This window comes from Hemiscyllium ocellatum, chromosome 10 (assembly GCF_020745735.1).
Source record: "Hemiscyllium ocellatum isolate sHemOce1 chromosome 10, sHemOce1.pat.X.cur, whole genome shotgun sequence".
Classification (NCBI taxonomy): domain Eukaryota; kingdom Metazoa; phylum Chordata; class Chondrichthyes; order Orectolobiformes; family Hemiscylliidae; genus Hemiscyllium; species Hemiscyllium ocellatum.
The window spans coordinates 93,221,677-93,249,661 of NC_083410.1; the positions used below are offsets into that span (position 1 = coordinate 93,221,677).

At 43.4% G+C, this 27,985-nt stretch overlaps 1 protein-coding gene across 1 annotated transcript; it reads right to left on the reverse strand.

Moving 5' to 3' along the window:
- Positions 1-2,013: 2,013 nt before the first annotated feature.
- On the reverse strand, positions 2,014-22,443 carry iyd (iodotyrosine deiodinase). The gene is made up of 5 exons (XM_060831151.1): positions 22,278-22,443; positions 11,968-12,156; positions 8,694-8,853; positions 6,262-6,415; positions 2,014-2,196 (listed from the first exon to the last, which is right to left on the reverse strand). Exons 1-5 carry the CDS (start codon positions 22,441-22,443, stop codon positions 2,014-2,016), a joined length of 852 nt encoding a protein of 283 aa, XP_060687134.1.
- Between the last annotated feature and the right edge of the window lie 5,542 nt (positions 22,444-27,985).

A 27,985-nucleotide genomic window follows, 5' to 3' on the forward strand; every position in this document is an offset into this window, starting at 1 on the left:
ACAAAGATGTTGCCAGGGTTGGAGAGTTTGAGCTATAGGGAGAGGCTGAATAGGGTGGGCCTGTTGTCCCTGGAGGGTTTGGAGGCTGAGGGGTGACCTGATAGAAGTTCATAAAATCATGAGGGGCTTGAACAGGATAAATAGACAAAGTATTTTCCCTGGCATGGGGGAGTCCAGAATTAGAGAGCGTAGGCTTAAATATGAGAGGAGAAAGATAAAAGGGACCTAAGGGGCAACCTTTTCACACACAGATTGGTGTGTGTATGGAATGAGCTGCCAGAGGAAGTGGTGGAGGCTGGTACAATTACAACATTTAAAAGGCATCTGAATGGGTATATGAATTGGAAGGGTTTAAAGGGTTGTGGACTAGGTGCTGGCAGGTGGGACTAGATTAATTTAGGATAGCTGTTTGGCATGAACAAGTTGGTCTGAAGGGTCTGCTTCCATGAAATACACCTTGATGACTCTATGACCAAAGCCCCTTCTTCTTCATATAGCATTGGTTCCCCAATGCACCATGACTTCTGGGTGTTCACCTTCGCTCCTCAAAATATTCTGTATCCTCTCAGCGATGTCCTTCACCCTGGCATCAGAGAAGTGAGACACTGTGCAGAACTCATGTCAGTGGTTACAGAAATACCTGCCTAGCCCTCTGAATAGTGTTTTCTTATGACCGCTGCATTCCTGTGCACTGCTGCACTCCATAGTGCTGAGGCAGAGTTCCAGACTGCACTTCCCTGAGATATCATTGTCTTCTACAGCACTTCAATCTAGTTTGAGAACTACACTCTCAATGGTTTCCTGCTCTGATTATCTCTTCCTTTCCTGGTGGTATTTAGGTAGGCCACCCATTTAGTATTCTCCTCAATGCTTTGTAATTATGGGTGACCACTTCCTAAAACCTATTTTTCCAGAAATTGCCATCCTGTCTGCTTTGCAGTAACTCCTGCTGGTCTTCAATACTAGAAATCTTGATTAGATTACTTACAGTGTGGAAACAGGCCCTTTGGCCCAACAAGTCCACACTGACCCGCCGAAGCGCAACCCACCCATACCCCTACATATACCCCTTACCTAACACTACGGGCAATTTAGCATGGCCAATTCACCTGACCCGCACATCTTTGGACTGTGGGAGGAAACCGGAGCACCCGGAGGAAACCCACGCAGACACGGGGAGAACGTGCAAACTCCACACAGTCAGTCGCCTGAGGCGGGAATTGAACCCAGGTCCCTGGCGCTGTGAGGCAGCAGTGCTAACCACTGTGCCACCGTGCCGCCTAACTTAAGTAACGAGAGGCACTTCTCACACATGGTTATGCAGGTCACTTGATAATTTCCTGGTGTTTAAATGGCACAGGAATTGTAGATGACTGTCCTGATTACTTCACTCACAAGTCTTTCCACTTATGACATCCTCCTTTTCATTTTAATTCCTATCCCTTTCTATCTAACTAATTCTGATTATTTATGATCCACTGGGTTGTGTCTTGGTTAAAGCTCTGTCTCTCCCTTTGGAGTGAACCCCCAGCTCAGCAATTCCCCATTGGTCAGTCTGTGTTGTAACCACCCCATTTCCCAGATATTCCCAGTTTTGCATTTCGTGGGAATCAGAACAAGCTTTGTGACATTTCAGCGACAGTTTTGACAGTTTCAAGAAAGTTGTGTTATATTGCCATTATGGAGAGTTTGAACACTTTTGAAATATAGGGATTTCAGCTAGTTTCAAAATTTTGAGTATTTGGTATAGCCAATTGGATTTACAAGATGTTATATATCCCCAAGGCCGGGAATTGGAACAAAATGCTCAATATTCCTAATCATGGTAATTGGATATGATGTCTTCAATTCTCCATAATAGGACCCTGGACGAAGTGTCATAGATTTCATGAGGTTGGTCAAGGTGCAGTCCTGTCTTCAGAGACTTTATGGAGACACTCCGACATCTAAAGTGCTATAAACAATCTTTACTTCAAGAACTTCCACTCTGCAGACTTTCTGACATACTCCAAGTCACACAGACACCATAATCTCATCCAGTGGCTTGCGTTTAAAGTCTGGTACGGTAGCATCTTTCGCTGGGTAACCAACAGGCAGCAGCAGCAGCAACTTTTCATTCTCTGGGCGCCCAAGAAGAACACGCACCCGAGGACCACAATTCAGAGGTGTTGTAGTGACTGTCACAAGGCCAGCATTCTGTGAGAAGGGTGAAGAAATTAAACACTTCATTAACATTTCATTTCACAAACTCAACACTGGTCTGGGCTGAGCTAAGAACACTAAGTAGGTTCTTTTTAGATGGAGTCCACTACACAATGATGTTCTTCAAGATTGATGTATTTGTCCTTTCAAGCTGTGGCTCAGTGATAAAACTTCTTATTCATCCATGGAAAGTTAATGTAACTGGAAAGGCCAACATTTATTACCCATCCCTAATCCACACACTGTGCTGTTAGTGGTCCTTTTGGAACCCAAACTGAGCATAAGTGAGCCAGTTATTGATGAGTGAGTGCCACTTAAAAGCCAATGATACGTTCCATCATGTTGCCAATGATTGAGCTAAATGGTCAGACTGGATCTGTTCAGCCTTTTAGGGACAAGGTATACTTAGGCAACTTCCACATTTTTTTTGTGCTGCTCATTGGATATCAGTGTCTCTGGCTATGTCAGCATTTTTTGGTCATCCCAAACTGCCCAAGTCAACCACATTGCTGTGGGTCTGGAGTCATTTACAGGCCAGACCAGGTATGTATGACAAATTTCCTTCCCAAAAGGATCCAGATGGGCTTTTACAATCATTGACAGTAGTTACATGGTCACCAGTAAAATAGCTTTTTATTCCAGATTTTCCTTTTTAAATTGAATTCAAGTGTCACATCTTTCACGATGACATTCAAACCTATAATTCCCCACCCTCCAAGAACATTAGCCTGGAGTTCGGAACCATTAATCAAGTGTCATTGTCAATACATGACTGCCTTCCTCCTTTGTTGGGTGAGTCCCAGTATTATTGCTGAGATGGGACAGTGCTACTGGTTACCTGCATGGCTGGTCCTGAAGCACGGGTTTCAGCACCACATTCCATTCGACAATGTGTGCCAAGCTGAACAGGAAATCATAGACCCTCCAGCTTTAGGGGAATAGAAAGTTGCAATACAGGGTCATGATCTCAGAGGGCACTTCAATATGGAGTCGTCCTTGAGGGAGTGAGTAGATGCAGTCTTTTACTGCATCCCTACCAGTGCAGGCAGGGCAAGTTGTGAACTGTGTGGAACACAGACACCCGGCCTGCTGCTGGCTACTTGCCTAGTGTTGTGTTGGGAGAACTGGAAAATCACAGCCTACTTTAACTGAGTCTAACAGAGCGCTTGCTAAGTCTAATTGGTGCCTACCTCCTGGGTACTTGTAGGCCAGAGAGGCCCTTTGCCCAGCTTGGTAAAAATGGTCAATGGAGGTAATGTCGTCAGAAAGCCAAAGCTGGTATTTTTAGATTCCCGTCCATCCATGTTCCCAGTATCGACAGGCCTCAAAAATTTCAGTCCCCAGGGGTTTCCATTAATAATGGTTTCTAACTTTCATGATTTTCTTTAATGGTGGAGTGTAAGTGTTTATGTCTTTCCATGAATAATGAGTTCAGTCTGTCTCATCATTTATAATGGGTTCCAGCTTCAAATCTTTCCAAAATCAGAAGATTTTGATGGAATACAGCCCCTTTGGCTGAATGAATAAAGCTCTAACAACACTGAAAAAACATGATCCATATGATTAACTCCCACTCACTATCTTAAACCATCACTTCCTTCAACATTGGTATCTCAACAGTGTAGAAGTTTATCGAAGATTGATCAACTGGATCAATGGGTTAAAGAGTGGCAGATGGAGTTTAATTTGGATATATGTGAGGAACTACACTTTAGTAAAACAAACACGTGCATTAAAAGTACGGCCTTGAGTCATGTTGTAGAACAGAGAGACCTCGGAGTTCTTTGAATTTTGCATCACATGTATGTCAGGAGGTGTTTAGTACGCTTGCCTTCAATGCTCAGACCTTACAGTAAAATAGTTAGGACTTTATGTTGCGATTGTACAGGATGTTGGTGAGGCCTTTTCTAGAATACTGTCTCCTGTTAAAGGAAGGATGTTACTAAGCTGGAGAGGGTTCAGAAGCAATTTAGCAGAATGTTGCTGGGAATGGAGGGAGTGACTTGTAAGGAGAGTCTAGCTAGGCTGGGACTTGCTTCACTAGAGCGGAGGAGGTTGAGGGGTGACGGTTGAGGTTTATAAAATCATGCAGGGTAAAGATAAGGTGAATGGCAGGTGTCTTTTCCCTAGGGTAGGGAATTTCAAGATAAGGGGGTAATATTTTAAGGTAAGAGGAGAAAGACTTTTAAAAAAGACATGAGGCGCAATTGCTTTTTACACAGATAGTGATTCATAGTGGAATGAATTTCTAGTGGAAGTGGGTTGCGGACACATTTACAATGTTTAAAAGACACTTAGGGAAGTACATGAATAAGAAATATTTAGAGGGATATGGACCAAGTGCAGGCAGGTAGGACTAGTTTAGTTTGGGATTATGGTCAACATTGACTGGTTGAATTGAATGCTCTGTTTCCGTGATATATGAATTCATAACTCTATCTATGAAACCCACAACCTCTGCTATCTAGAAAGACAAGGGTAGCAGGTGCATGGTACAGGTTTCCCTCCAAGTCACGTATCATCTTGACCTGGACTTGCTTGCAATCAGTGAAGAATTTTCCATGATTCATTGGACTTTATCTTTGCCAGAGTTCTTTGATATCACACTGGAGCCTTGATGTTAAGGGTAGTCACTCTCACCTCACCTCTGGAGTTCAGCTCTTTCGTCTATACTTGAACCAAAGCTGTTTTGACATTTACAGGGAGGATGTGTGTATGGGTAGCATAACTATACAGCTTTGATCCGATCCATCAGTTGACAGGATTTCTTTAAATATGTCCATCAATCGCATGCTGCTTCCTCTACCTAGATTGTGAACAGTCCTGTCTTTACTTTGACCAGGCTGACATCTTATTTTTGGTTTGACCTCTCTTGAAAAGCTCTTCCACAGCACTCGCTGAACCTTGGTTTATCCCCCAGTTTGGTGACAATGGTAGAGTTAAGGATATGCCGGAACACAAGGTTCCAGATTCTGCTGTAGCTGCTAATGGCTCCTGGAGTCGATTGAGTGCCCAGTGTTTGAACTGCTAGGTTTACTCTGAAACTATCCCATTTAACACGATTGAAATACCACCCAACATGAGGGTAGGCATCCTTAATGTGAGCTGATATTTGGTCTGCACAAGGACTTTGTGGTGGTCACTCTCCTATCAATATTGTCATGGATCAGCAACAGATGGATTAGTGAAGATGGGGTCAAGAAGGGGCTTCCTTTCGTTCTTTCTTTTACCACCTGCCATGGGTCTAGTCTGGTAGTCATACACTTCAAAACTCATCCAGCTTGGTCAATACTGGTCATGCCAATGGAGCCAGTCTTGGTGGTAGACATCAAAGTTCTCCACCCAGAGTAGATTATATGCCTTGATTAGGATCCATACATCTTCCATGTAATATTCAACATGGAGGAGTAATGATTCCTCATATTGATGGAGGGTGTTGGTAACAATCAGCAGGATTTATTTTTGTCCGTGTTTTACATGAGGCCATGAGATTTCACTGGGTCTATAGTCAGTATTAAAGATTCCCAGGACAACTCCCAAGCGACTGTGTGTAGCATGCTAATGCCTCTGGTGGATCTGTCTTGCTCTGGATCAGGACAAATCCAAGGATGATGCTAAAAGAGTCTAGAATACTGGTTCTACTCGATTCAATCAGTATGACTATGTTAGGCTGTTGCTTAACTAGTCTGCAGAACAGGTTTGGCACATATCTTTGAATATTAGTGAGGAAAAGTTTGCAGGGCTGACTGGGATGAGTATGCTCAAGTTGAGGCTACAATTTGCAATTTGCAGGATGAGTTTTGGGAGTTATTTCCAAAGGAGATTGCTAGCACTTCTGTCTTGGTTTGCACTGGGAAGTGGCATTGATTAACTCTAACGTTCTCCAATTTTTCTCATATCTGCAGTCACACTTTAAACAAGTTCATGTTCCCTGTGAGATCTCTCAGTTGCTTAGAGGTAGCAGTAGCGAGTGCATTGGGAGGAGAATCTGTTAAAATAATAATTAATTCCGTCGAACCTATTCACTACAATCATAGTATGTTACATTATCAGGATTACCTGCAGAGCTGCCAGGAGAATACCACAGGAAATTGAAACACTGATCTCATTGTAATAATGGGTCTTCTTGCCAGTGGGTAGGATTCCATAAATTTGTTTAAATATAAGGATGAGGTAGGGTGCAGTGTCAAGGTAGGGTTTAATCCAGTATGTCCTATAAAAAGGAGAACAGTAATATGTACCTTATATAGCTTCAGTCACAAGCATCATCTGCAGCATTGACAGTACCGTGATATATAAGCCTGAGGGCTTAGACTTAATTTTATTTATAAAGGAGAAATTGAGATTGCAAACCTCAAAACTTTACATTTCTTAAGAGTTCCTCGAAATCTGATTGCATTACAATCATTGAATCCCCCAATATCAATATTCTGGGCTTTACCTTTGACCAGAAACTGAACTGGACTCACCACACGGTGACTCATTTGTGGGTACAAGTGTAGGTCAGGGACCAGGAATTCTGCACCAAGTAACTTACCTCTTGATTTCCTCAAACCTGTTCACCATTAACAAGGCACAAGTCAGAAGTGTGATGGAATACTTCCCACTTATGTGGATGAGTACAGCTCCAATGACACTCAAAAGACTTGAGACCAGCCCACCTGACTGGCACCACATTCACAAGCCTCCACTCCCTCCACCATTGACACTCAATAGCAGCAGTGTGTGCCATCTACAAGATGCACTGCAGAAATTCACAAGAAGATCCTCAGACAACATCCCCCAAACCCACTAACACCAAAAAGGGCAACAGACGCATGGGAACACTACCCCTCAAATTTCCCTCAAATCCACTCACAGTCCTGACTGGGAAATATATTGCCGTTCCTTCACTGTCACTGAATCAAAATCCTGGATTTCCCTCCCTGACAACATTGAGAGTTTACCTACAGCACATGGACTGCAGAGTTCAAGAAAGCAGCTCATCACCACTTTCTCAAGGGCAATATACACTGAGCCAGCCAATGACCCACATCTCACAAGTGTATTGAAAATAATCTGTCAAAGTTTTAAACTATTTTATGTCAGTCTACCAGATAGTTGTGACATTTTTAGAAAGCTGTTCCTGTGCTATCAGAACTAAACAGCACAGAAAGTAGTCATTCAATACATCTTGTTTGTTTGGTCTCTTTGAAATTTATCCTATTATTTCTACACTTCCCCTGATCTTTCCCCAACACCATGCAAATTTATTCATTCAAGTACGCCTTTTTTAAAATTTGTTTATACCACATTTTCAAGATGACCATTCCAGATTGTGTATAAAGAAATATCTTCCACTCCCACCACCAACCCAGCTTCTTCACTCATTTACTTGAAGATTTCTGAATGATCAATTCACAACTAATTTTATTGACTTTAACTGAAGGTTTAGGGGATTTATTTAGGGGATTTGTGGGCGGCACGGTGGCACAGTGGTTAGCACTGCTGTCTCACAGCGCCTGAGACCCGGGTTCATTTCCCGACTCAGGCGACTGACTGTGTGGAGTTTGCACGTTCTCCCCGTGTCTGCACCCGGGTTTCCTCCGGGTGCTCCGGTTTCCTCCCACAGTCCAAAGATGTGCGGGTCAGGTGAATTGGCCGTGCTAAATTGCCCGTAGTGTTAGGTAAGGGGTAAATGTAGGGGTATGGGTGAGTTGCGCTTCAACGGGTCGGTGTGGACTTGTTGGGCCGAAGGGCCTGTTTCCACACTATAAGTAATCTAATCTAATCTAATCGTAAGTGTCTTGGTATCAAACCCGCATTCCCACTAGATCTCGCTGCCACCCCAGCCTCAGAGGTAAAGGTAATCACTTTTCGACATGTGCTCAAAATGTGAAGGGTGGAAATATCTATTCAATTAGCGCAGGGGGAATCTCCTCAATTCCTGCTGGTACATCAGATCCACGCTCCTTTTGGCACGAGTTTTGGGAAGGGGAGGCAAGTGAAGTCTTTTCATGGATCTGCTCCTCAATTTGGTCAAGATGTAGAACTATAGATCCAGTCATGAGGGGGACTGTATAGCTTTGGTTGCCTGACTCTTTACTGCAGGGTTGTGAATGGCAGTAAATGGAAGCATGCAGTACCAGCAGTGTACTCAGGGCAGGGAGCATCCATGACCAATGGATACTACACTGTGTCAAGCAGCAATAATCAGTAACATTTGGATTCTGTTGTTTCATCACTTTAAGCATGTTCTAGTTTAATCAGACCATCTGTTTGGATGCCATTAGTGGTATCCTTGAAGGGACAATGGACAATATTGGCCCAACTCAATGCCTCCAAATTAGAAGAGTGTGGGTTGAAATATTATTTCAGCGATCTGAACACAAATTGTAAATCAACACGGAGGAATATCTGCACTTGTGGGTGTGCCATCTTTCTGTTGGGTCATTTAACTGAACATATTCCCATCGATTATTGAACGGATCTCATCATGCAATTGGACATACCTCATTTGTTTTAAGTCAGAGACCCATTTCTTCCCCATCCTCTTCTTATAGTTAACCTCTTCTTCCTCCTCAATGATTTCACGAATTCGATGTTTTGTTTCTGGGTCTTGGATGACTACAAAGGTCCAGGGCTCTGTATGTGCTCCACTTGGAGCAGTACCTTTAAGAAAGGAAATTGCCTGATTTAATGAGGCCATTGTTAACCATGTCAACGTACCGTCACGGTCTATTACAGCACAAGAAGCCATCATTTGGCCCACTGTAGCTGGGGCAGCTCTTTAAAGCCATCTGAATAATCTCACTTCGCTGCATTTTCTCCACAGCTTACAAATGTCTCCTTTTCAAGTGTGTATCCAATTCTGCTTTCAAAGATATTCATGATTATGCTTACATCATCCTTTCAGGGCAGTTTATTTGCCAGAATGATTCACTATGGGAAAAAAAAATCCATTTTTGGCAGGTACTTTATCAAGTTGGGGCGGCACGGTGACTCAGTGGTTAGCAATGCTGCCTCACAGCACCAGGAAAATGGGCTTGATTCCAGCTTCGGGCTACTATCTGTGTACAGTTTGCACATTCTCCCAATGTCTGCGTGGATTTCCTCCAGGTACTCTGGGGGGGGGAGGGGGGCGGGGTTTCCTCCCACAGTCCAAAGATGTGCAGGTTAAGGGGACTGGCTCTGCTAAAATGCCCATAGTGCCCAGGGATGTGCAGCCTAAGCGGTTTAGCCATGGGAAATGCAGGGTTAAAGAGATAGAGTGGAGGGGTGGGTCTGGTGGGATGCTCTTTTGGGGGGAGTATATGGACTTCATGGGCCGAATGGCCTGCTTCCATACTGTAGGCATTCTATGATTCTATGAAATCAAGTATCTTAGGTTTCAGCCCTTCTACCAGCAATAAGGTTCTTCCACACAATGTCTACAATAAATATTGTCACCAATCCAGGCACTGTAGCACTCTCCCCAACTATCAGAATGATTCTCTAGCTGTTTCCTGTAAATCAGGAGCTCGCCTGGAAACAATTCCAATTTACTCACAACAAAAACTGAAGTTGCTGGAAAAGCTCAGTAGGTCCGGCGGCATCTGTGCAGAGTATTCAGAGTTAATTTTTCGGGTCAAGGAAGCCTTCCTCAGAGTTCATGGTAGCTATGAAAATGTTAATTTATATGAAGAAGACAGGATGGAGGGAGAGAGTAAGGTGTAAAACAGTAGATGGCTATAGTGCCCACAGACGGAGACAAAGAAGTGGATTATGATTGGGCTACAAGGATGCAGAGCTGTTAATGGACACTGTTAGTGGCTAACAATGGGTTATGTGTAATAGTATGTGATAGCAAGGCCTGGTGTGTGAATGTTGGGGTAAGGACTTGGGAGGGCTCAAGCTCTACAGTTATTGAACTTGACAGAGTCCAGAAGGCTGGAGGGTTCTTTCAGCTTGAGCTTGAGATTGAGGTAAATCAATCTCTTAAAACTATATTTGCCAAAAATGTTTATATTCTGTGAAGAGGCTACTGTGCCTGTGCAGTCTTCACAAGGCCTTGAATTCCCTTGATGTTTAAAGAGTCTTGATAAACCAGTCTCCTGTAGATCCATACTGATATACTCAGCTCTGAGCCACAAATGTGGATCAGAGACCCAGTTCTGAAACTGGAGTACACTGTCCAGGATGACATAAGCGCAGCCATGTAAGATGCAAACCTTTCAGAAGAGATATTAATTTGAAGTTCTGTCTGTTCTCTCAGGTAGACAAAAAAAGATATGCAGGTGATATTTTGAAGAAAAGCAGGAGAGTTCTCCCTCTGTCCTAGCCAATCTGCATCACTCAACCATCACTGTAAAAACAGCACCCCCACAGCTGTTAATGGAACCTTGAACAAATTGACTTCTGTGTTTCCGACAGTCGTAGCATTTCAATAACATTTAATTGACTGGAAAGCATTTTTGGGGTTTCTGTAATGTTTGTTTGGATTCATGTTGAACTGAGAAATAAATCGATCATTGCATAGATACTTGTTGGCACTCGGCACTTTGAAAACAAAAACTGATATTTTCCCTCAAAGTGTCTCATTGCTCCCTGTTGACCTGCCAATGGCCGACTAACAGACAAGATAGACAAGCAGAAGGCTGGAAGAACACAGCAAGCCGGAAGCATCAGGAGGTGGAGAAGTCGACGTTCCGGGTATGACCCTACTTCAGGATTGGGGTTGGGTGTAAGGGGAGTTGCAGGTCCCCTTACACCCACCCCCAGTCCTGAAGAAGGGTTACACCCAAAATATCAACTTCTCCACCTCCTGATGCTGCCTGGCTTGCTGTCTCCTGCTTGTCTACCTTGGATTTCAGCACCTGCAGGTTTTTTTTGCCTAATAACAGACAAGGTCTAGTCTACAGAGATTGTCCAGCCAGCTTCCAACCCAACCCTGAGAGTAAGGTGATCCACAGCCTGTCTTTTAACCACATTAGACTGATTGTAAAATTCCCTGGATCTGTTCACTCTTCATGGTGTGATTTGAATGGAAGTTTATTTTACATGGCACTTCCAGCAGGGTAATACCAACAAGATAGGAAAAGGTCTGAGCAATGTTGCAGCCAGTGAATTCTCAGAATAGCAGTGCACTTCATTTTAAATTCAACATGTAAGAGAGTGAACATGCAAGTCCCAACAGTTGAGGAACAGGAAGGGAACGAGACCATGGAACAGAAGGGAATGTGGAAAGAGGGAGAGAGGCCAGAAAGGAAGGAAGGGCAGAGGGGTAGAAGAAAGAAGTGGGAGGTAAAGGAATGAAGGGGGGCAAGAGTAATGAAGGAAGTGGGGGAGGGAGAGAGAGAAGGAAGGAAGGAAGGAAAGATGCAAGAAAGAAAAGCAGAAAGGAACAAGTCAGGTGAGAAAACAGAGAGGTAAAGAGTGAAAAAGAAAGCACGGACAGAAAAGGATTGAAGTGGGTTGAGGCCAGATATCAGAGGGAAAAGGATGGAGAGAGAGGTAGCAAGGAAAGGAAAGAAGGCGGGAAACAGGATGGAAGGATAGGATAGAAAGCAGAGAGGCAGGAGAGACAGAAAGTAGCAATAGCCAGGAAGAATGGAGGAAAGAAGGTGAGAAGGAAGAAGAATAGAGGAAGGCCACATGATTTGTAGTAGGAAGTGAAGGGGAAGTGAACCTTACATCCTCGGGATGTCCTACAATGACAGGTAGCCAGTTAATCATTTGAAACTCGCTGCTGTGGAATGCTGTTGAATTTCCAGCTTCTTGCTTTGTCAGAGCAATAACTGATCATACCTGCTGTCCTAATGATGCTGTCAATCACCGCCCTGGGCACTGCTTCCTCACTGATAAAGCGGACACTCCTTCGTGCATTCATCAGTTGGTAAAACTCATTGGCTCTGTGGATCATTTCATCCTCTGAATAACGCTGTGGTGAATATGGAATATGCTGCACCTCAGGTTCATCATTAAGAAAACTCCCAGCTGGAAATGGAAGGATCAGAGTGAAATTTGGTGCATTACACGGAACCACATAGAACTAAACATTCAGTGAGGGACACAAAAACAAAAATTCTGAATTAAAGCTGACGGCACAAAATATCCATGGACGTTTTGGCCAAAAGGGTACTTAAGGTTACATCACTGCTACTCCAGTTAGCAGACCTCATGTTGTCTGTCATTGTAGTTGTGACAGACTGAATCACTCAGTAAAATAATGAGTCTGTTCAGAGATGTTATTACTCACTTCTGGAGCATGTGGGACTTGAACCCAGACCTTCTGGCTCAGAGGCAGGAACACTACTGCTATGCCACAAAAGCCAAAACATGCTGAGGACTTGCTATCATGTGACGTGATTTGTATTATCATGCAGAGACAAAATCCACCCAAACTTAAATTAGCTGTCTGATCATTACCTCAGCCTCTGTTTAAAAAAGAAAGTGCCACACCAGCTCTATTCAAACTCAAATGAGCCCCAAGATGTAATCCCTAGGGCCTCAGTAATTAACTGTTTTCAATCACATAGTGAAAGAGGGAGCTGATTGTCACCTATATTGGGCAGTTTCAGTGAATGGATCAGTTTACACAGGCCCAATTCCAGTCTGAGACACCAAAAGAAACTAGTATCAGACCACTTTTAATAGAAACAATGACGTACAGAAAACAAACAGGCACCTTGGTGGAGTTTATCATTCAAAGCTTGGTCAGCTCTAGCACCAACCTGGCCCACAGTTACATCCTACATGGGAAGGGAAGAACAAACCTTCCATCCTCAGGATGTGCACAGTGACAGGTAGCTCATGAATAATTTGAAATTCACTGCTTCTGAAATGTGTCCAATGACATTTTCTTCTGTAAGAGTTGAGAATGAGGTGGTCTGATCATGCCCTCCTAATGAGCCTGTCAATATAATGCTGCAAGGCAGCTTGTACCAAGGGATGGGGATGAACTGGGCCCACAATAAACTTCAGTACTTCGAGGGGATGTACGGGATGCTTGTTCTGCCCATTTATGATTGATGCACAATCCATGCACTCAAAATCAGTGCATGATACCACATTCTGTGGCATCAGGTAGGCATTGCAAGTCAATTGTAGGGTCCCCTCCCCATCTCACCACCTATGTTTCAGGTGCAAAACAGCTAAAAGGAATTTTCCCCCTAGTAATTGAAGTTGCAATTTCAAACAATGACTACTCAATCACACTAGCAACTCCTTATGTAATTTGATGAATCACACAATGCCTAGTGTAACTAGTTAAAAATCACACAACACCAGGTTATAGTCCAACAGGTTTAATTGGAAGCACACTAGCTTTCGGAGCGACGCTCCTTCATCAGACAATCACCTGATGAAGGAGCGTCACTCCGAAAGCTAGTGTGCTTCCAATTAAACCTGTTGGACTATAACCTGGTGTTGTGTGATTTTTAACTTTGTACACCCCAGTCCAACACTGGCATCTCCAAATCATAGTGTAACTAGGTTAGTCAAACATAGAAAACAGATGCAGGAATGGGCCATTCGGCCCTTCCAGCCTGCACTGCTATTCAGTATGATCATAACTGATTATGCGATTTCAGTATTCCATGCCTGCTTTCTCTCCATACCCCTTGATCCCTTTAGCTGCAAGGCTCATATCCAGCTCCCTCTTGAACATATCTAATAAACTAGTCCCAACAGCTTCCCGTGGTAGAGAACTCCACAAGTTCACAGTTTTCTGCATGAAGAAATTCTTCCTCATCCTGGTCCTGAATGGCTTACCTGTTATTTTTAGAATGTGACCCCTAGTTTTAAGCTTTGGAGAAGAGTGCAAAAGGCATGTATTTGAGTGGGACCAATGATAAGCAATTTTAGATATACAGCGAAACTGGAAATGTTCTATTTAATGCAAAGAGGAGTTTTAATAGGGAATGTTCAAACGTATGAGTGGTTTCAACATCATAAATAAGGAGAAACTATTCCAGTGATATAGAATCAGTAACCAGAGGACATATACTTAAGGCAATTGGGAAAACGACGAGAGGTAATGAGCTGAAACATGGAATTAAAATTCTGTGGAGACATCACAGGCCCTGGAGCTGGAAGTGGTAGGTGACCCCACTTCAGACAGGCAGTGGGACCAATGGAGCTATACTGCCAAATGCCCCTGGAGCTACTCAGTGAAAGACAGCACCAAACACCCAAGAGCTGCCATCTTTATCAAGTGGCCATTGCCAAGGCTGTAACTATGTCCATCACCAGATGCCCTTGAAGAAAGGTAAGTTGATTTGGGGAATGATGGGGGTCAGGGAGGCAGATTGCAATAACTGGGCTGGTCAAGCGGTAACACTGGAGATTTAGAAAACATCAGGCACACCCGCACACTTTCCCACACCATTTTGCCAGTGTTTTTTGTTTCCCAGCCTATCCTGAAAAGGGCCTGGAAAACCCTGGAAATTATTTTACAGTGAGTTGTTGTAAACTGGGTTACACTGATTGAAATGGATGGAGGAAGCAGATTCAATGACATCATTCCAAACAAACTTGGATACTTGAAGGGAGTTTGTTTATAGGGCTACAAGGAGAAAGCAGAGCTGTGTAACTAATTGGACAGCTCTTCTAGAGAGCCAGCACAGGTACAATGGCTGCTTTTGTGCTGCATTATTCTGTGATTCTACATGAATGACCACCAATGCAACCAATTCAACTCCTGGTTTCTTCTTTCCTTCTCCACTAAGAAGTGTTTCCAAACGCTGGTGGAATAAGTGCTCACAATGTCAAGCAGCAACCATTCATTGAATGGAGTGTCCTTCACATTGAAGGGTCTATGGGTGAATGGAGATAAGTCTGAAAAGAACTGCCTTTGCCAAGCCTAAGCAATGTGTCTAAGCCAACATCAAGAAGCCAAGCAGTGAACTGGACATTCGGAGAAAAATCCTTTTAAAGCATCAATGAGTAGCTTACAGAACGGTTAGAATTTGGACTGCACTAATAAATGGAAGAGTTGAGTAAAATAATACCTTCAGTGTAAGCTAGAAAAGTCAGTGAGAGACAAAGGAATAGAAAAGCAAGATAATAGGGTCAGAGGAGGCTAGAATAAAACTAAATATTGGCACAAATCAGCCTATATTCATCCAATCAATTGGTTTCATAACCTCAAAGACCTCTATCAGGTTAATGCATCAGACTTCACTCTTCTGTAGATAAAAACCTCAGTCAGTTCAGCTGTTCTTGATCGGTCCAATCTCTCAATTCCAGAATCAATTTGAATAAAACTAATGTTAAACAATAGTTACCAGACTCTGCCTTTTAAATGTGGTGTATGTCCTGGTTGATATAATCACTTTAGATTGGGCGATGAAGCTTAGGGATCAAATATAATGCGGTGGCATAAATTCAACAGGGAATTCAGCAGAAACATCTTTATTCAGGCAATGGCTAAAATGTGAACCTCAGTATCACAAAGAGTAATTTGTTGAGAAGGAAGCATTTAAGGTGAATCTAAATGGACACGTGAAAACAAAGGAAATAGAGGTTACAGTAATAACTTTGGATGAAGAGGGCTAAGAGGAGGCTTGTACAGAGCATGAACAACCATTGAGCCAAATGGTCTGTTTTTATGCTGTGCTTTTTATCTATTTGTACATAAACATTTCAAGCCTAGTTCTGGTCTTGATATCAGTTGCCAAAGGTGCACACTGACGGCCGAATTAGTGAATTATCTTTTGATAATGTTAAAGGTCGGTTGATAATTAACTGAGTTAATAGCTAACAGGCATTTTCTTACATTCCACATCTAAGAACAGCAAAAGTATGTGGTTTCTCTCACACCACTTTTTCTTCTCTGCAGCAAAATCGATATTGATATCCTATTGCTGCCCTGTATCACTTTTGAACATAGCACTGGTTCTAGATACTTTACACACCTCTCATGCCAGAGGTCAAACTAGGGTTGACGCAATGCCTCAGTAATGCTGTCCTGTCAATGGTAAAACATTAAATAATAGCACCCAACTGCCCTCTCAGGCTGACGTTTAAATTATCATGAAACTATTTGAATAGAAGAAGAGTTACTTATGTTATTTGATTAGATTCCCTGCAGAGTGGAAACAGACCCTTCGGCCCAACAAGTCCACATCAACCCTTCGAACAGTAACCCACACAGATCCATCTCCCTCTGACTAATGCACCTAATACTATGGACAATTTAGCAAGGCCAACCCACCTGACCTGCACAGCTTTGGACTGTCTAGGAAGAAACCCACATAGACATGGGGAGAATGTGCAAACTCCACACAGATAGTCACTCAGTGTGTTATGCCTCACTGAGATTGTATGTTGGAAATATTCCCAGAGCCATCACAAAAGTTAAACATTTTTTTAAAAAATAATATAGAATTCCTCCATTTCCCAATCTTTTTAACCCAGGTTGACAGGGGCAGGAGTAAGCCATCTGCCTTCTCAAGCCTGCCCCACTATTCAACAAGACTATAGCTAATCAGTCCCAGTTCTGAATTCCTGCTTCATGCTAGTTCAGTATACCTGTCTACTTCAAAAATCTGTCCACCCCTCCTTCAAATACATTCAGTTGTCTAGCAACAGGTTTCTATACTTAACCACAATAATTATTTATTACAAATAAATAGATTCCAACTACAGATAAACTATTACGAACCATTGTGATATAACTATTAGCTAAAACTCAACCAACCCCTAAACCTTCCCAGAATCAGAGGACAGTGGAGAATCATCACAGCAGAATTCTGGGAGACATCACTACAATTATCACAACTGTACAGCAGGTCAGAGAGAACTTGGTGTCAAGCTGGGGTTAAACTGGAAACGCTACATTGATGTTTTCCACCCTCCCTCCTCCTCTGTCCAAAACAAAGGCTCTGTGAAGAACACGATTGGCAAAGTAAAGGTGTACAAGGAGGCAGCAGTTAGGAGAGTGGGCCAGTTTTGGAGTGGAAGTGTTGAGGCCTTTGCTTGAGAGATTTTGGTGTGAGGATGCTGCACTGGCATACAGGTAGGAGCAGGTAAGGGCTCTTCTTTTGTTCTGTCTAGACTGAAGGCAGTAAGCATGGCAGTGAGGGCAGTGGCATGTCCCTCTTGCAGGATGTAGGAGATCAGGGAGACATCCAGTGTCCCTGGTGGCTACACCTGTGAGATTTGCACTCGGCTGCAGCTCCTGACAGATCGCATTAGGGAGCTGGAGCTGGATCTGGATGCACTCGGGATCATCCGTGGTGCAAAGAACATCACTGATAAAAACTATAGCGGTCACTCCTAAAGGTGTAGGCTACAGGTAGCTGAGTCACCACCAGAAAAGGTAAGGTGGAGGTGGTGGTGGTGGGGTTGGATTGGAGGGGGTTGGTTCCCCTCTGACCTTTCAGGGGCCAGCAGCAGGAGTCAGGTCAGTGCACTGCGACCAGCTCTGAGGCTCAGAGGGAAAGGGTGCGGTCAGACAGGGCAATACTGATAGGAGACTTAATTGCGAGAGTGACTGACAGGAGATTCTGTGGTTGCAAAAGAGATACCAGGGTAGTGTGTTGCCTCCCAGGTGCCAGGGTCAAGGATGTCTCTGAGCGGCTGAACATTCTGAAGGGGGAGGGTGAACAGGCAGAGGTCATTGTGCACATCAGTACAAATGACATAGGTGGACAAAGGGATGGGGTTCTGTGAAATGAATATAGGGAGTTAGGTAAGAAGGTAAAAAGCAACACCTGAAGGGTAATGATCTCTGGATTACTTCCAGTGCCACCCAGCAGTGAGGATAGAAATAGAAAGCTAAGCCAGATGAATGCATGGCTGAGGAGACGGTGTAGGTGCTGAAAATGTGTTGCTGGTTAAAGCACAGCAGGTTAGGCAGCATCCAAGGAATAGGAAATTCGACGTCATTCCTGATGAAGGGCTTATGCCCGAAACGTTGAATTTCCTATTCCTTGGATGCTGCCTAACCTGCTGTGCTTTAACCAGCAACACATTTTCAGCTCTGATCTCCAGCATCTGCAGACCTCACTTTTTACTCAGAGACGGTGTAGGTGACAGGATTTTCATTTCTTGGATCATTAGGATCTCTTCTGGGGTAGAGATGACCTGTACAAGAGGGACGGATTATACTTGATCTGGAGGAGGTATCAATATCCTTGCGGGGAGATTTGCTTGTATTACCTGGGAGTGTTTAAACTAGGGACTCTGAATAAGAGAGGGGCCATCTGGAAGTCAAGGGAAAGTACATTCGCCACTGAGAGCAAGTTTACTATTCAGGGATGCCAGAGGCACAGTAAAGGGAGGACAGACCCTCTTGCTTGGCACCGCCCTCTTGAACGGTCCTATCTGTCCATCTTCCTTCCCACCTATCTGCTCCACCCTCCTCTCCCACCTATCATTTTCACCCCCATCTTCATCTGCCTAGCGCATTCCCAGCTACCTTTCCCCCAACCCCACTCACCCTTTCCCATTTATCTCTCAATCCCCTTGGCCCACAAGCCTCATTCCTGATTCAGGGCTTATGCCCGAAACTTCGATTCTCCTGCTCCTCAGATGCTGCCTGACCAGCACTACACTCTTTGACTCAAATCTCCAGGATCTACAGTCCTCACCTTTTCCAAGTGACTGAAGTGTCAGTCGGAGAGCACTTTGGGTCCAGTGACCATAACCCTCTTAATTTTGGACATATGCCGGTGTTGGACTGGGGTGGGCAAAGTTAAAAATCACATAACATCAGGTTATAGTCCAACAGGTTGATTTGGATGTACAAGCTTTCAGAGAGCTGCTCCTTCATCTGGTAGCTAGTCAACCTAGTTACTTGACAAAGGAGCAGTACTCCAAAAGCTTGCACTTCCAAATAAACCTGTTGGCCTATAACTTGGCGTTGTGAGATTTTTAACTTTGTCTCTTAGTGTTAACATAGTTTTGAATAAGGATAGGACAGGTCCATGGTTAAGGTACTAAACTGGAGCAGGGCCAGCTTTGGACCCATTAGGCAGGATCCTGCAGAGGTCAATTGGGTGAGTCTGTTCGAAGGAAAAGGAATGATTGGCAAATGAGAGGCTTTTAAAAGTGTGATATCATGAGTCCAAGACAGTATGTTCCTGTTAGGTTGAAGGGAAAAGCTGGCAGGTTCAGGGATCCCTGGCTGATGAGGGATATTGAGGGTCTGGTCAGGAAAAAGAAGGCAGCATATATTGGGTTTAAGCTATCGGGCTCAAGAGAATCCCTAGATGACTTTAAAAAGTGTAGGAGCACATTTAAGAGGGAAATCAGAAGAGCTAAAAGAGGGTGTGAGGTGGATCTGACAGATAAGGTTAAAGATAATCTCAAGGGGTTCTATAGCTATATTAAGAGGAATAGAATGGCTAGGGAGAGAATAGGTCTCCTTAAAGATCAGCTTGGCTGTCTATGTTTGGAGCCACAGGAGATGGGGGAGATTGTTAATAAATATTTCTCCTCATGATGCTAAGGAAATAAGAGTGACAAGTGAAGATGTTTTGAACCACATATATGTTACTAGAGAGGAGGTGTTTGCAGCCTTAAAGCACATGAAGGTGGATAAATCCCCTGAGCCTGATCAAGTCCATCCTCAGACATTGTGGAAAGCTAAGGAAGAAATTGCAGAGGCCCTTGCAGAGATTTTTGGTTTATCTTTAGCCACTGGTGAAGTTCCAGAAGCCTGGAGGGTGGCTAATGTTGCTCCATTGTTTAAGAAAGGTAGCAAAGACAAGCCAAGGAACTACAGGCCATTTAGCCTGACATCAGTGGTAGGCAAGGTGTTGGAGAGGATACTGAGGGACAGGATCAATCAACATTTGGACAGTCAAGGTCTGATTAGGGATAGTCAGCATGGATTTGTATGTGGGAAGTCATGTCTGACAAATCTTTTAAATTTTTTTGAATAGGTCATCAAGATGATAGACGAGGGTAGAGCAGTTAATGTTGTCTACATGGACTTTGGTAAGGCCTTTGACAAGGTCCCACATGGCAGGCTAGTCATAGGATCAAAGGAGAGCAAGCTAATTGGATTCAAAATTGACTCAATGATAGGAAGCAGAGGATGATGGTTGAAGATTGAAGGCTGTTTCTTGGACTGGAGGCCTCTGACTAGTGGTGTGCCACAGAGGTCAGTGCTGGGACCTTTGCTTTTTGTTACTTACATAAATGATATGGATGTGAATATACAAGGCATGATCAGTAAGTTTGCGGATGTTACAGAATTAGAAGGGATCATTCAAATGGAGAATGGGACGAGCTGGGTAGCTCTTTCAAGAGTCAATACAGACATGATGGGCCAAATGACTTCGTTCTCTGTTGTAAAACTCGATGATTCTATGACTAGCACAAAGTAAGATGGTGTGGCTGTTGAAGCTTGTACCTTCAGACATTGCTGCATGAGCTCCTCAAGATAGTATCTTAGGCTCAACCATCTTCAAAGGTCATCAGGTCAGAAGCTATCAGACCTGATGTGTTGGTGGCTTGGCAGTTCTCCCTCAAATGTTCAAGTATTTCCTGGTCATATATACACAAAGCATCAGATTGTGTCATTGGCTTTTAATATTGTCAATATACTAAATTAAGAGTTGTTTGGAGTTTAGTATTTTTGGGGATAGAATTTAAACTGATTGGCTGCATTCAAATGTGTTTTTGTCTCCAGGCAACCAGCTACTCTTGTTGCTGGACTAAAAGGTTATATTGTACCTTATTCAGATAATTCTGCTAGCTCTTAAAGGTACAGTATCCCTTACCCTTTCATAACAAATGCAGCATCATCTCCTTGCTCTTATATAACCTATGCCTCAGCTGATATGGGCAAGCCTTCTTCACTACCCTATTAATCTGTCCTGCCATCTTCAGTGAGGTATGGAAAGGAACCCAAGACCCCTCTGCTCCACTGAGCTTCTTAGCATCTTATTATTCACTGAATATTCTGTTGTATTGTTACTTCTTTCAGTGTGCATCACCGGCTCCTTCATGAGTACAAGGTACTATTGCCAAAATGTTGTCAAGGCCCACAGCCTTTGCGGTATCCCGTGCCTTCAATTGTTTCTTGATATCAAATGGAGTGAATCAAATTGGCTCCAGCATGGCATTTGTACTGCTCTGGGTCTCAGAGAAAGAAATGAATTATTCACTCTGCACTTTGGACTTGACACAGTTCCAAGTGCTGCTTTATACAGGGCCAAAGACGAATTTCAACACAGTAAATTTTCTCAGAAACAGAAGAGGTAATTTTATCTTGAGGGAGCTGTAATACGAAAAGTGCAGAATTTAATTTGCATTTATGTGATCCACTGGTCAGACACAATTTGCAAAATCGTCAGAAACCTCTGGGACAGTAGAGTGCAGGTACTATAGAACTAGAAAACAATAAATTATGAGGTCATATTGTGCATATTTATGGACATAAAATATTACATGGAATCCTTACAGTGTGGAAGCAAGCCATTCAGCCAATTGGGTCCACACGGACCCTCTGAACAGCATCCCACCAAGACTCACCTCTCTACCCTATCCCTGTAATCCTGCAGTTCCCATGGGTGACCCACCTAGTGTGCACATCCCTGGACACTATGGGCAATTTAGCATGGCTAATCCACCAAACCTGCACATCTCTGGGCAGTGGGAGCAAACTGGAGGAAACCCACAGAGACACGGGGAGAATGTTATCCAAGCGTGGAATCAAACCCAGATCCCTAGCACTGTGAGGCAGCAGCGCTAACATTGAGCCATCCTGTTGCACCTTACAGTTAACATCTTTATATGTTTAAGAAAATAGATAGCCTTGTCTCCATCTACCCTGTTAACCCCATTTCCTCAGCTGGGGTGGTCCTGATTTTAAAAAAAGTTAAAGTTTGGTTGCTCAGAGATGATATTAGGATATATTTCTTCACGATAAGGTTGGCGGAAATGTGGAACTCTCTTCCGCGAGATTGTTCAGCTTGAGTAAATTAAACATTTCAAAACAAAAATCGATGGGCACAAAATCAGGGAATTAAGGTGGTCTGTGATTTAGCAAAACAGGATCGATGAGACTGAAGTGAATGTTCCAATATTGTCTACTCAAGTAAACTTCACCGCCATTTTCATGGACAGATTACCATCCAGTGCTAGTTTGTTTTTAACCTTACCCTTGTCAACTCGCAAATCTTCATCCGCCCGGGGTTTGGAATTAACTCTGTCTTCGGTTCCCACTTTTCGATCTCTCCTTGCTTTACGCTTACTGCTCCACAGAGCAGCCAGACAAATGCACATCAGTGCAATAATAACGGGGGTCAGAGAAGAGAAGAGTACCATGGTGAGGCGCTGCGCTATTTGTAGAAATCCGCTCCTGGGGACATTGGCTTCAACAGTTGAAGGACCGCTTCGCTCTTTCGCAACCTGGGCTGACTCATCTCACTGCAAGCACCAATCACAAGAAAGCTGTAGGGTTATGTCCCCATATGTCTGCAGTGCCGAGCCCAAGGCGAATGTTCACACCAATCATAATATTTCAAAGTCTAATCATGTTTATGCATTTTGCAAATCGTAAGGAATAGCAAACGAGGCTCCATTGAAGCTCTCAAAGACACTGGTCCGGCCTCTGCAGAACCCACCCCCTTTATAGAGTCCGAGAGAGAAAATAAAGTTTCGTTTTGAAGTAATACTTGGAAATGAACTACTGGCCAGGACATGCTGGAGCACTCCAGAGGTGTGCAAAAAAAAACAAATTGGACCAGCATGTGTCATTTTCAAGTTTTGCTGGTTTTCCCTCAGTTTAAGAAGGGCACCCAGCCTATTATATTAATCAATGTGAAGGAACTACCCAATCAGACCCAGGTCCTCTGTTTCACTGCTGATCTATTCCAGGGTGGACCCACTTGTTTCTTGGTTATTACAATCGAATCTGCTTCAACCACACTTTCAGATAGCATGCTTCAGAATACAGCTTTCACTGGGTGGGTGGGATGGAAGGGACGCGCAGTCCTTAACTCCCTTTGTGTCCTTACAACTGTAGTCAATCCGTGTCCCTTCGTTACTGAGCTTCCGGTCAGTGAGAAACAAAAAACATTCTAATCAGCCCGCCCAGAGTTATTACACACCTCTGCAGCATACCAGGCTTGAACCTAGGTCTTCTAGGCCAGAGGTAGGGGCACTATCACTGTACCATAAGAGGCCTCCTGCCAATGGAAAGACTTTTTTTAAAAAATCACCCCGTTCACAGATTGCAACACCTCTGGACTAAGTGGAACTTGAACCCAGGTCAGGCTGCACTGTGCTACAACAGCTCCCCCTGTCAGTGGAATTTTTATATATAGGTAAAAACAATGACTGCAGATGCTGGAAACCAGATTCTGGATTCGTGGTGCTGGAAGAGCACTGCAGTTCAGGCAGCATCCGAGGAGCAGTAAAATCGACGTTATCAACCTGTGCAGAACTACCACACATCTCTACAGCAGGTGGCACCACAACCCTGACCTTCTGGCTTAGAGGGAGGGACACTACCATGCACCACAATGTCATTCCGCCCGCCCCAACAGTGGAAAAGTATTTTCTAATTAACGTGTTGAGAGATGTTATTACATATCTCTAGAATAGCTGGGACTTGAAGACCTCCACCTGGTTCAGAGGTGAAGACATTACCACTGTATCACAAGAGTCCCCCTGCCAGCAGAAGGTATTTACCTAAATGTGATGTTCCTGTGTATTCAAGCTTCTCTTGAACCTCCTCCATTCAAAGGAAAGCAATCCCAGTTTCTGTAGAGTTCCTAATACACCTCTAATAATGGAACTTAGTTACTGATATCATCAAAAGAAAAAAAAGCATCCCTCTAATACTAACAGTGAAAAGGCATAAAGGATCTAGGTTACACATTAAGAATTAATACTAACCAGCTGTTCTACCTCAGTGACATAATTTACATGGATTCACCTCTTGCCTCATCAAACTGAGCGATTAGACAACTTGTGAACGATGGGAGATTAGGCTATTTTTGGGCAAAAGAAGTTCATTGTGTTTCCCCTCTCCCCCACCCATTCAACGCAGTCACGGTTGATCAGATAATCTTCAACTCCACTTTCCTGTTACTTCTGGATAAACTTCGATTTCCTTACTAATTAAAAGATTGTTTATCTGAGCCTTGAGTATACTTAATATATACTTGGTAAAGAATTCCACAGATTCATTACCCTCTGTGTGATGAAATTTCTCCTCATCTCTGGCTACTGGTGCATTTAAGTCAAAATGTGTAGTGCTGGAAAAGCACAGCCGATCAGGCAGCATCGGAGGATCAGGCGACTCAATGTTTTGAGCTTAAGCTCTTCATCAAAAATGAGAGATAGCCCAACGGGTCTGAGAGATAAATGGGAGGGGGGTGGAAATGGGGAGGGAAGGTAGCTGGGAATCCAATAGGTAGATAAAGGTGGGGATGAAAACGATACGATGGAGAGGAGGGTGGAGCTGGACCACAACTCCTCTCATCCTGCCTCCTGCAAAAACACGATCCCTTATTCCCAATTCCTCCAGCTCCACCACAGCTGCTCCCAGGAGGACCAATTCCATCATAGAACATCCCAGATGGCCTCTTTCTTCAAAGACCGCAACTTCCCTTCCCACGTGTTTGACAATGCCCTCCAGTGCATCTCCTCCACTTCCCGCACCTCTGCTCTTGAACCTTACCCCTTCAATTGCAACAAGAATGGAACACCCCTGGTGCTCACCTTCCACACCACTAACCTCCAGATACATTGCATCATTCTCCACCATTTCCGCCACCTACAAACAGACCCCACCACCAATGATATATTTCCTTCTCCCCATCTGTGTTCCAAAGAGACCAGTCCCTCCGCGAACTCCCTTGTTAGGTGCATGCCCCCCACCAACCCACCCTCCACTCCTGGCACCTTCCACTGCCACCACAAGTGCAAAACCTGCACCTACACCTTCCCCATCATCTCCGCCCAAGGATCCTTCCACATTTGACAGAGATTTACTTGTACTTCCAACACATGTCATCTAATGTGTTCATTGCTCTCAAATTGGTCTTGTCTACATTGGGAAGACAGGACGTCAACTTGCAGAACATTTCAGAGAACATCTCTGGGACACACGCACTAAACAACCCACTGCCTTGTGGCCGAACACTTTAACTCCCTCTCCCACTTCACCAAGGACATGCAATTCCTGGGCCTCTTCCACCACCAAACTCCAGCCACCCGATGCCTGGAAGAAGAATGCCTCATCTTCCACCTTGGGACCCACCAACCACATGGGGTTAATGTGGATCTCACTAGTTTCCTCATTTCCCCTCCCCATCTCACCCCAGACCCAACCTTCCAACCCAGCACCACCTTCTTGAACTGTCATATCTGTCCATCTTCCTTCCCACCTATCCGCTCCACCCTCCTCTACGACCTATCACTTTCACCCCCACCTTCAGCTACCTATCACACTCCCAGCTACTTTCCCCAAAGCCCCACCCCCTCCCATTGATCTCTCAGCCCCCTCGGGCCACCCCTCATCCCTGATGAAGAGCTTATGCTGGAAAGATCGACTCTGTTGTTCCTCGGATCCTGCCTGTGCTTTCCCAGCATCTCACTTTTTGACTCTAATCTCCAGCATCTGCAGTCTTCACTTTCTTCCATTGGTGTACTTAATCCTTATTCTGACATTGTCTCATCTGGTTTTAGCATCTCCACAAGGGGAAAGAACATCTACACATCTATCCTGTCAAGCCTCCTAAGAATTTTGTTTGTTTCAATAATTCATTTGTATAAACTCAAATGACTACAAGCCCAATGTACTCAACTTCTCCTCAAGAATATCTCCTCAAATCCAGGAGGAACCTTCTCAGAACTGCCTCCAATGGCAGCATATCTTTCCTTATTAAGGATATCAAAACCATTCATATCGTTCTATAGCTGGTCTGGCTAGTGCCACAGATAGTTTTAGCATGAACTCACTATTTTTAGATCCCATTCTCTTTGAAATACAGGCTAAAGTCTATTTGACTTCCCTACTAGCCATTGAACCTGAATGCTAACATTTAGTGGTTCATGCAAGGGGGCACAAAGGACATTACTCCTTACTGCAGCTTTCTCTATTTAAATCACATTCAGTTCCTCTGCTCGTCCTGCATTGCCTCACGTTTTCCCAAATTATATTCCACCTACCAAGTCTTTGCCTGTCTAGAACCCTCCGTGAACACTTTGCATCATCCTCACCACTTGTGTTTGACATATTTTTGTGTAATCCACAAACGTGGCAATAGTATATTCACCTTCCTTATCCGAGTAATTAATATATATTGTAACTAACTATGATCGGAGCATTGATCCCTATGCCACTCCAGTAGTAGGATTGCCAGCCTAAAAATGCCCCTTTTCCTAATTTTCTGTCTTCTATGAGTCAGCCAGATCTTTATCCATGTTAATATACTACCCCCCGATGCCACCGGCTCTTATCTTGTTTTGTAGAGTTATGAGTGGTACCTTATTGAATGCCTTTTGGAAATCCAAATGTATTACATCCACTGGCTCTCCTTGTGACGATGCTATTGCTGTAACAGTTTTTTTTAAGAGAAACTTTAATGTAGAGGTGGCAAGCAGTCTACTAGAACTACCAGAATAAACAGTTTGTAAGGCCTTGGAATACGCTTTTTAAGTTGGAACAGCCTGAAGAGGTGTGGTCAAATCCCTACAAAACCATGATCTTTTGCTTTGAGCAGAAGCTGCCGGGGTTGTGAAAAGATGCAACACCTCAGTTTTCTACAGCTGAAAATTGGAGTTTTCTCTCTCTCAATATTGTCTTTTGATGTTCTTTCCTCTTGAACTGGAGAACTGCATGTGATCTCTGATTTGCCTTTTGCCAAGACTGTGTTAATAGGATGTTGCTATATTGAAAATGTTAATTAGTAACAGTTCCTGTATTTGTTGTTCTATTAAATTTTTAATAGCATTAAGTTATTCAATTCTTTATTCATTTTGTTCTATTTTAACTACAGTGGAAAAATAAATTGTGTTTTGCTTTAAATCATGTGGTTTGACACATCAAATTGCATCTGGAACACAACACCTTACATTTACCTTTAAAATTAAGAAACATTAAGGTGTAGACTATCTTCTAAATAGTTTGAAGGGGGTTTAGTCTGGTCCATAACACCCTTTGTCTATTCTGTTTGTTACTTCGTCGAAGAATTCTAACAAAATTGTCAGGTATAATTTTACCTTCATGATACCACACTGCCTCTAGTTGATTATATTATGCATTTCCAAATGTTCTGCTTTTCTATCCTTTATAGTAGACCACAGCATTTTCCCAAGGACAGATGTTAAACTAACTAGCCTACAGTCACATGTTTTTGTTTCTGTCCCTTTTTGAATAAGGTGTTACATTGGCTACTTTCTTTTCTATTGGGAATTTTCTAGAATCTAATTATTCTTGGAAGACTACAGCCAGTGCCTCCTCTTTCTCTGCAGCTACTTATTTTAAAATTCTAGAATCAGATCCGGGGACTTATTTGTTTTTAGCCTATTTGTTATGAAGTTGAAGGCATGTATGGTACATTTAAGTGAGAGTGAATGATGTTCTGCACTAAGAGCTTACAAGAGCAGTCCCAGAGTGTATGGGAAAATTGAACATATGTAGTGTTTGGCTGTGAAATAGATACCCGAGTTGGTTGCTGTTTTGACAACAGTTCAAATTTAACCAATCAGTTTAAATTATGCCCCAGGATACTAAAACTCAATCGAATTTGAAATTATTGTTTTGCCAACATCGAACTAATGAGACAACCCCATGTTGGGAACATTAAATTTGCAGGCATTTTGAAAATCAGACAGAACAACTGCAATCGAGGGC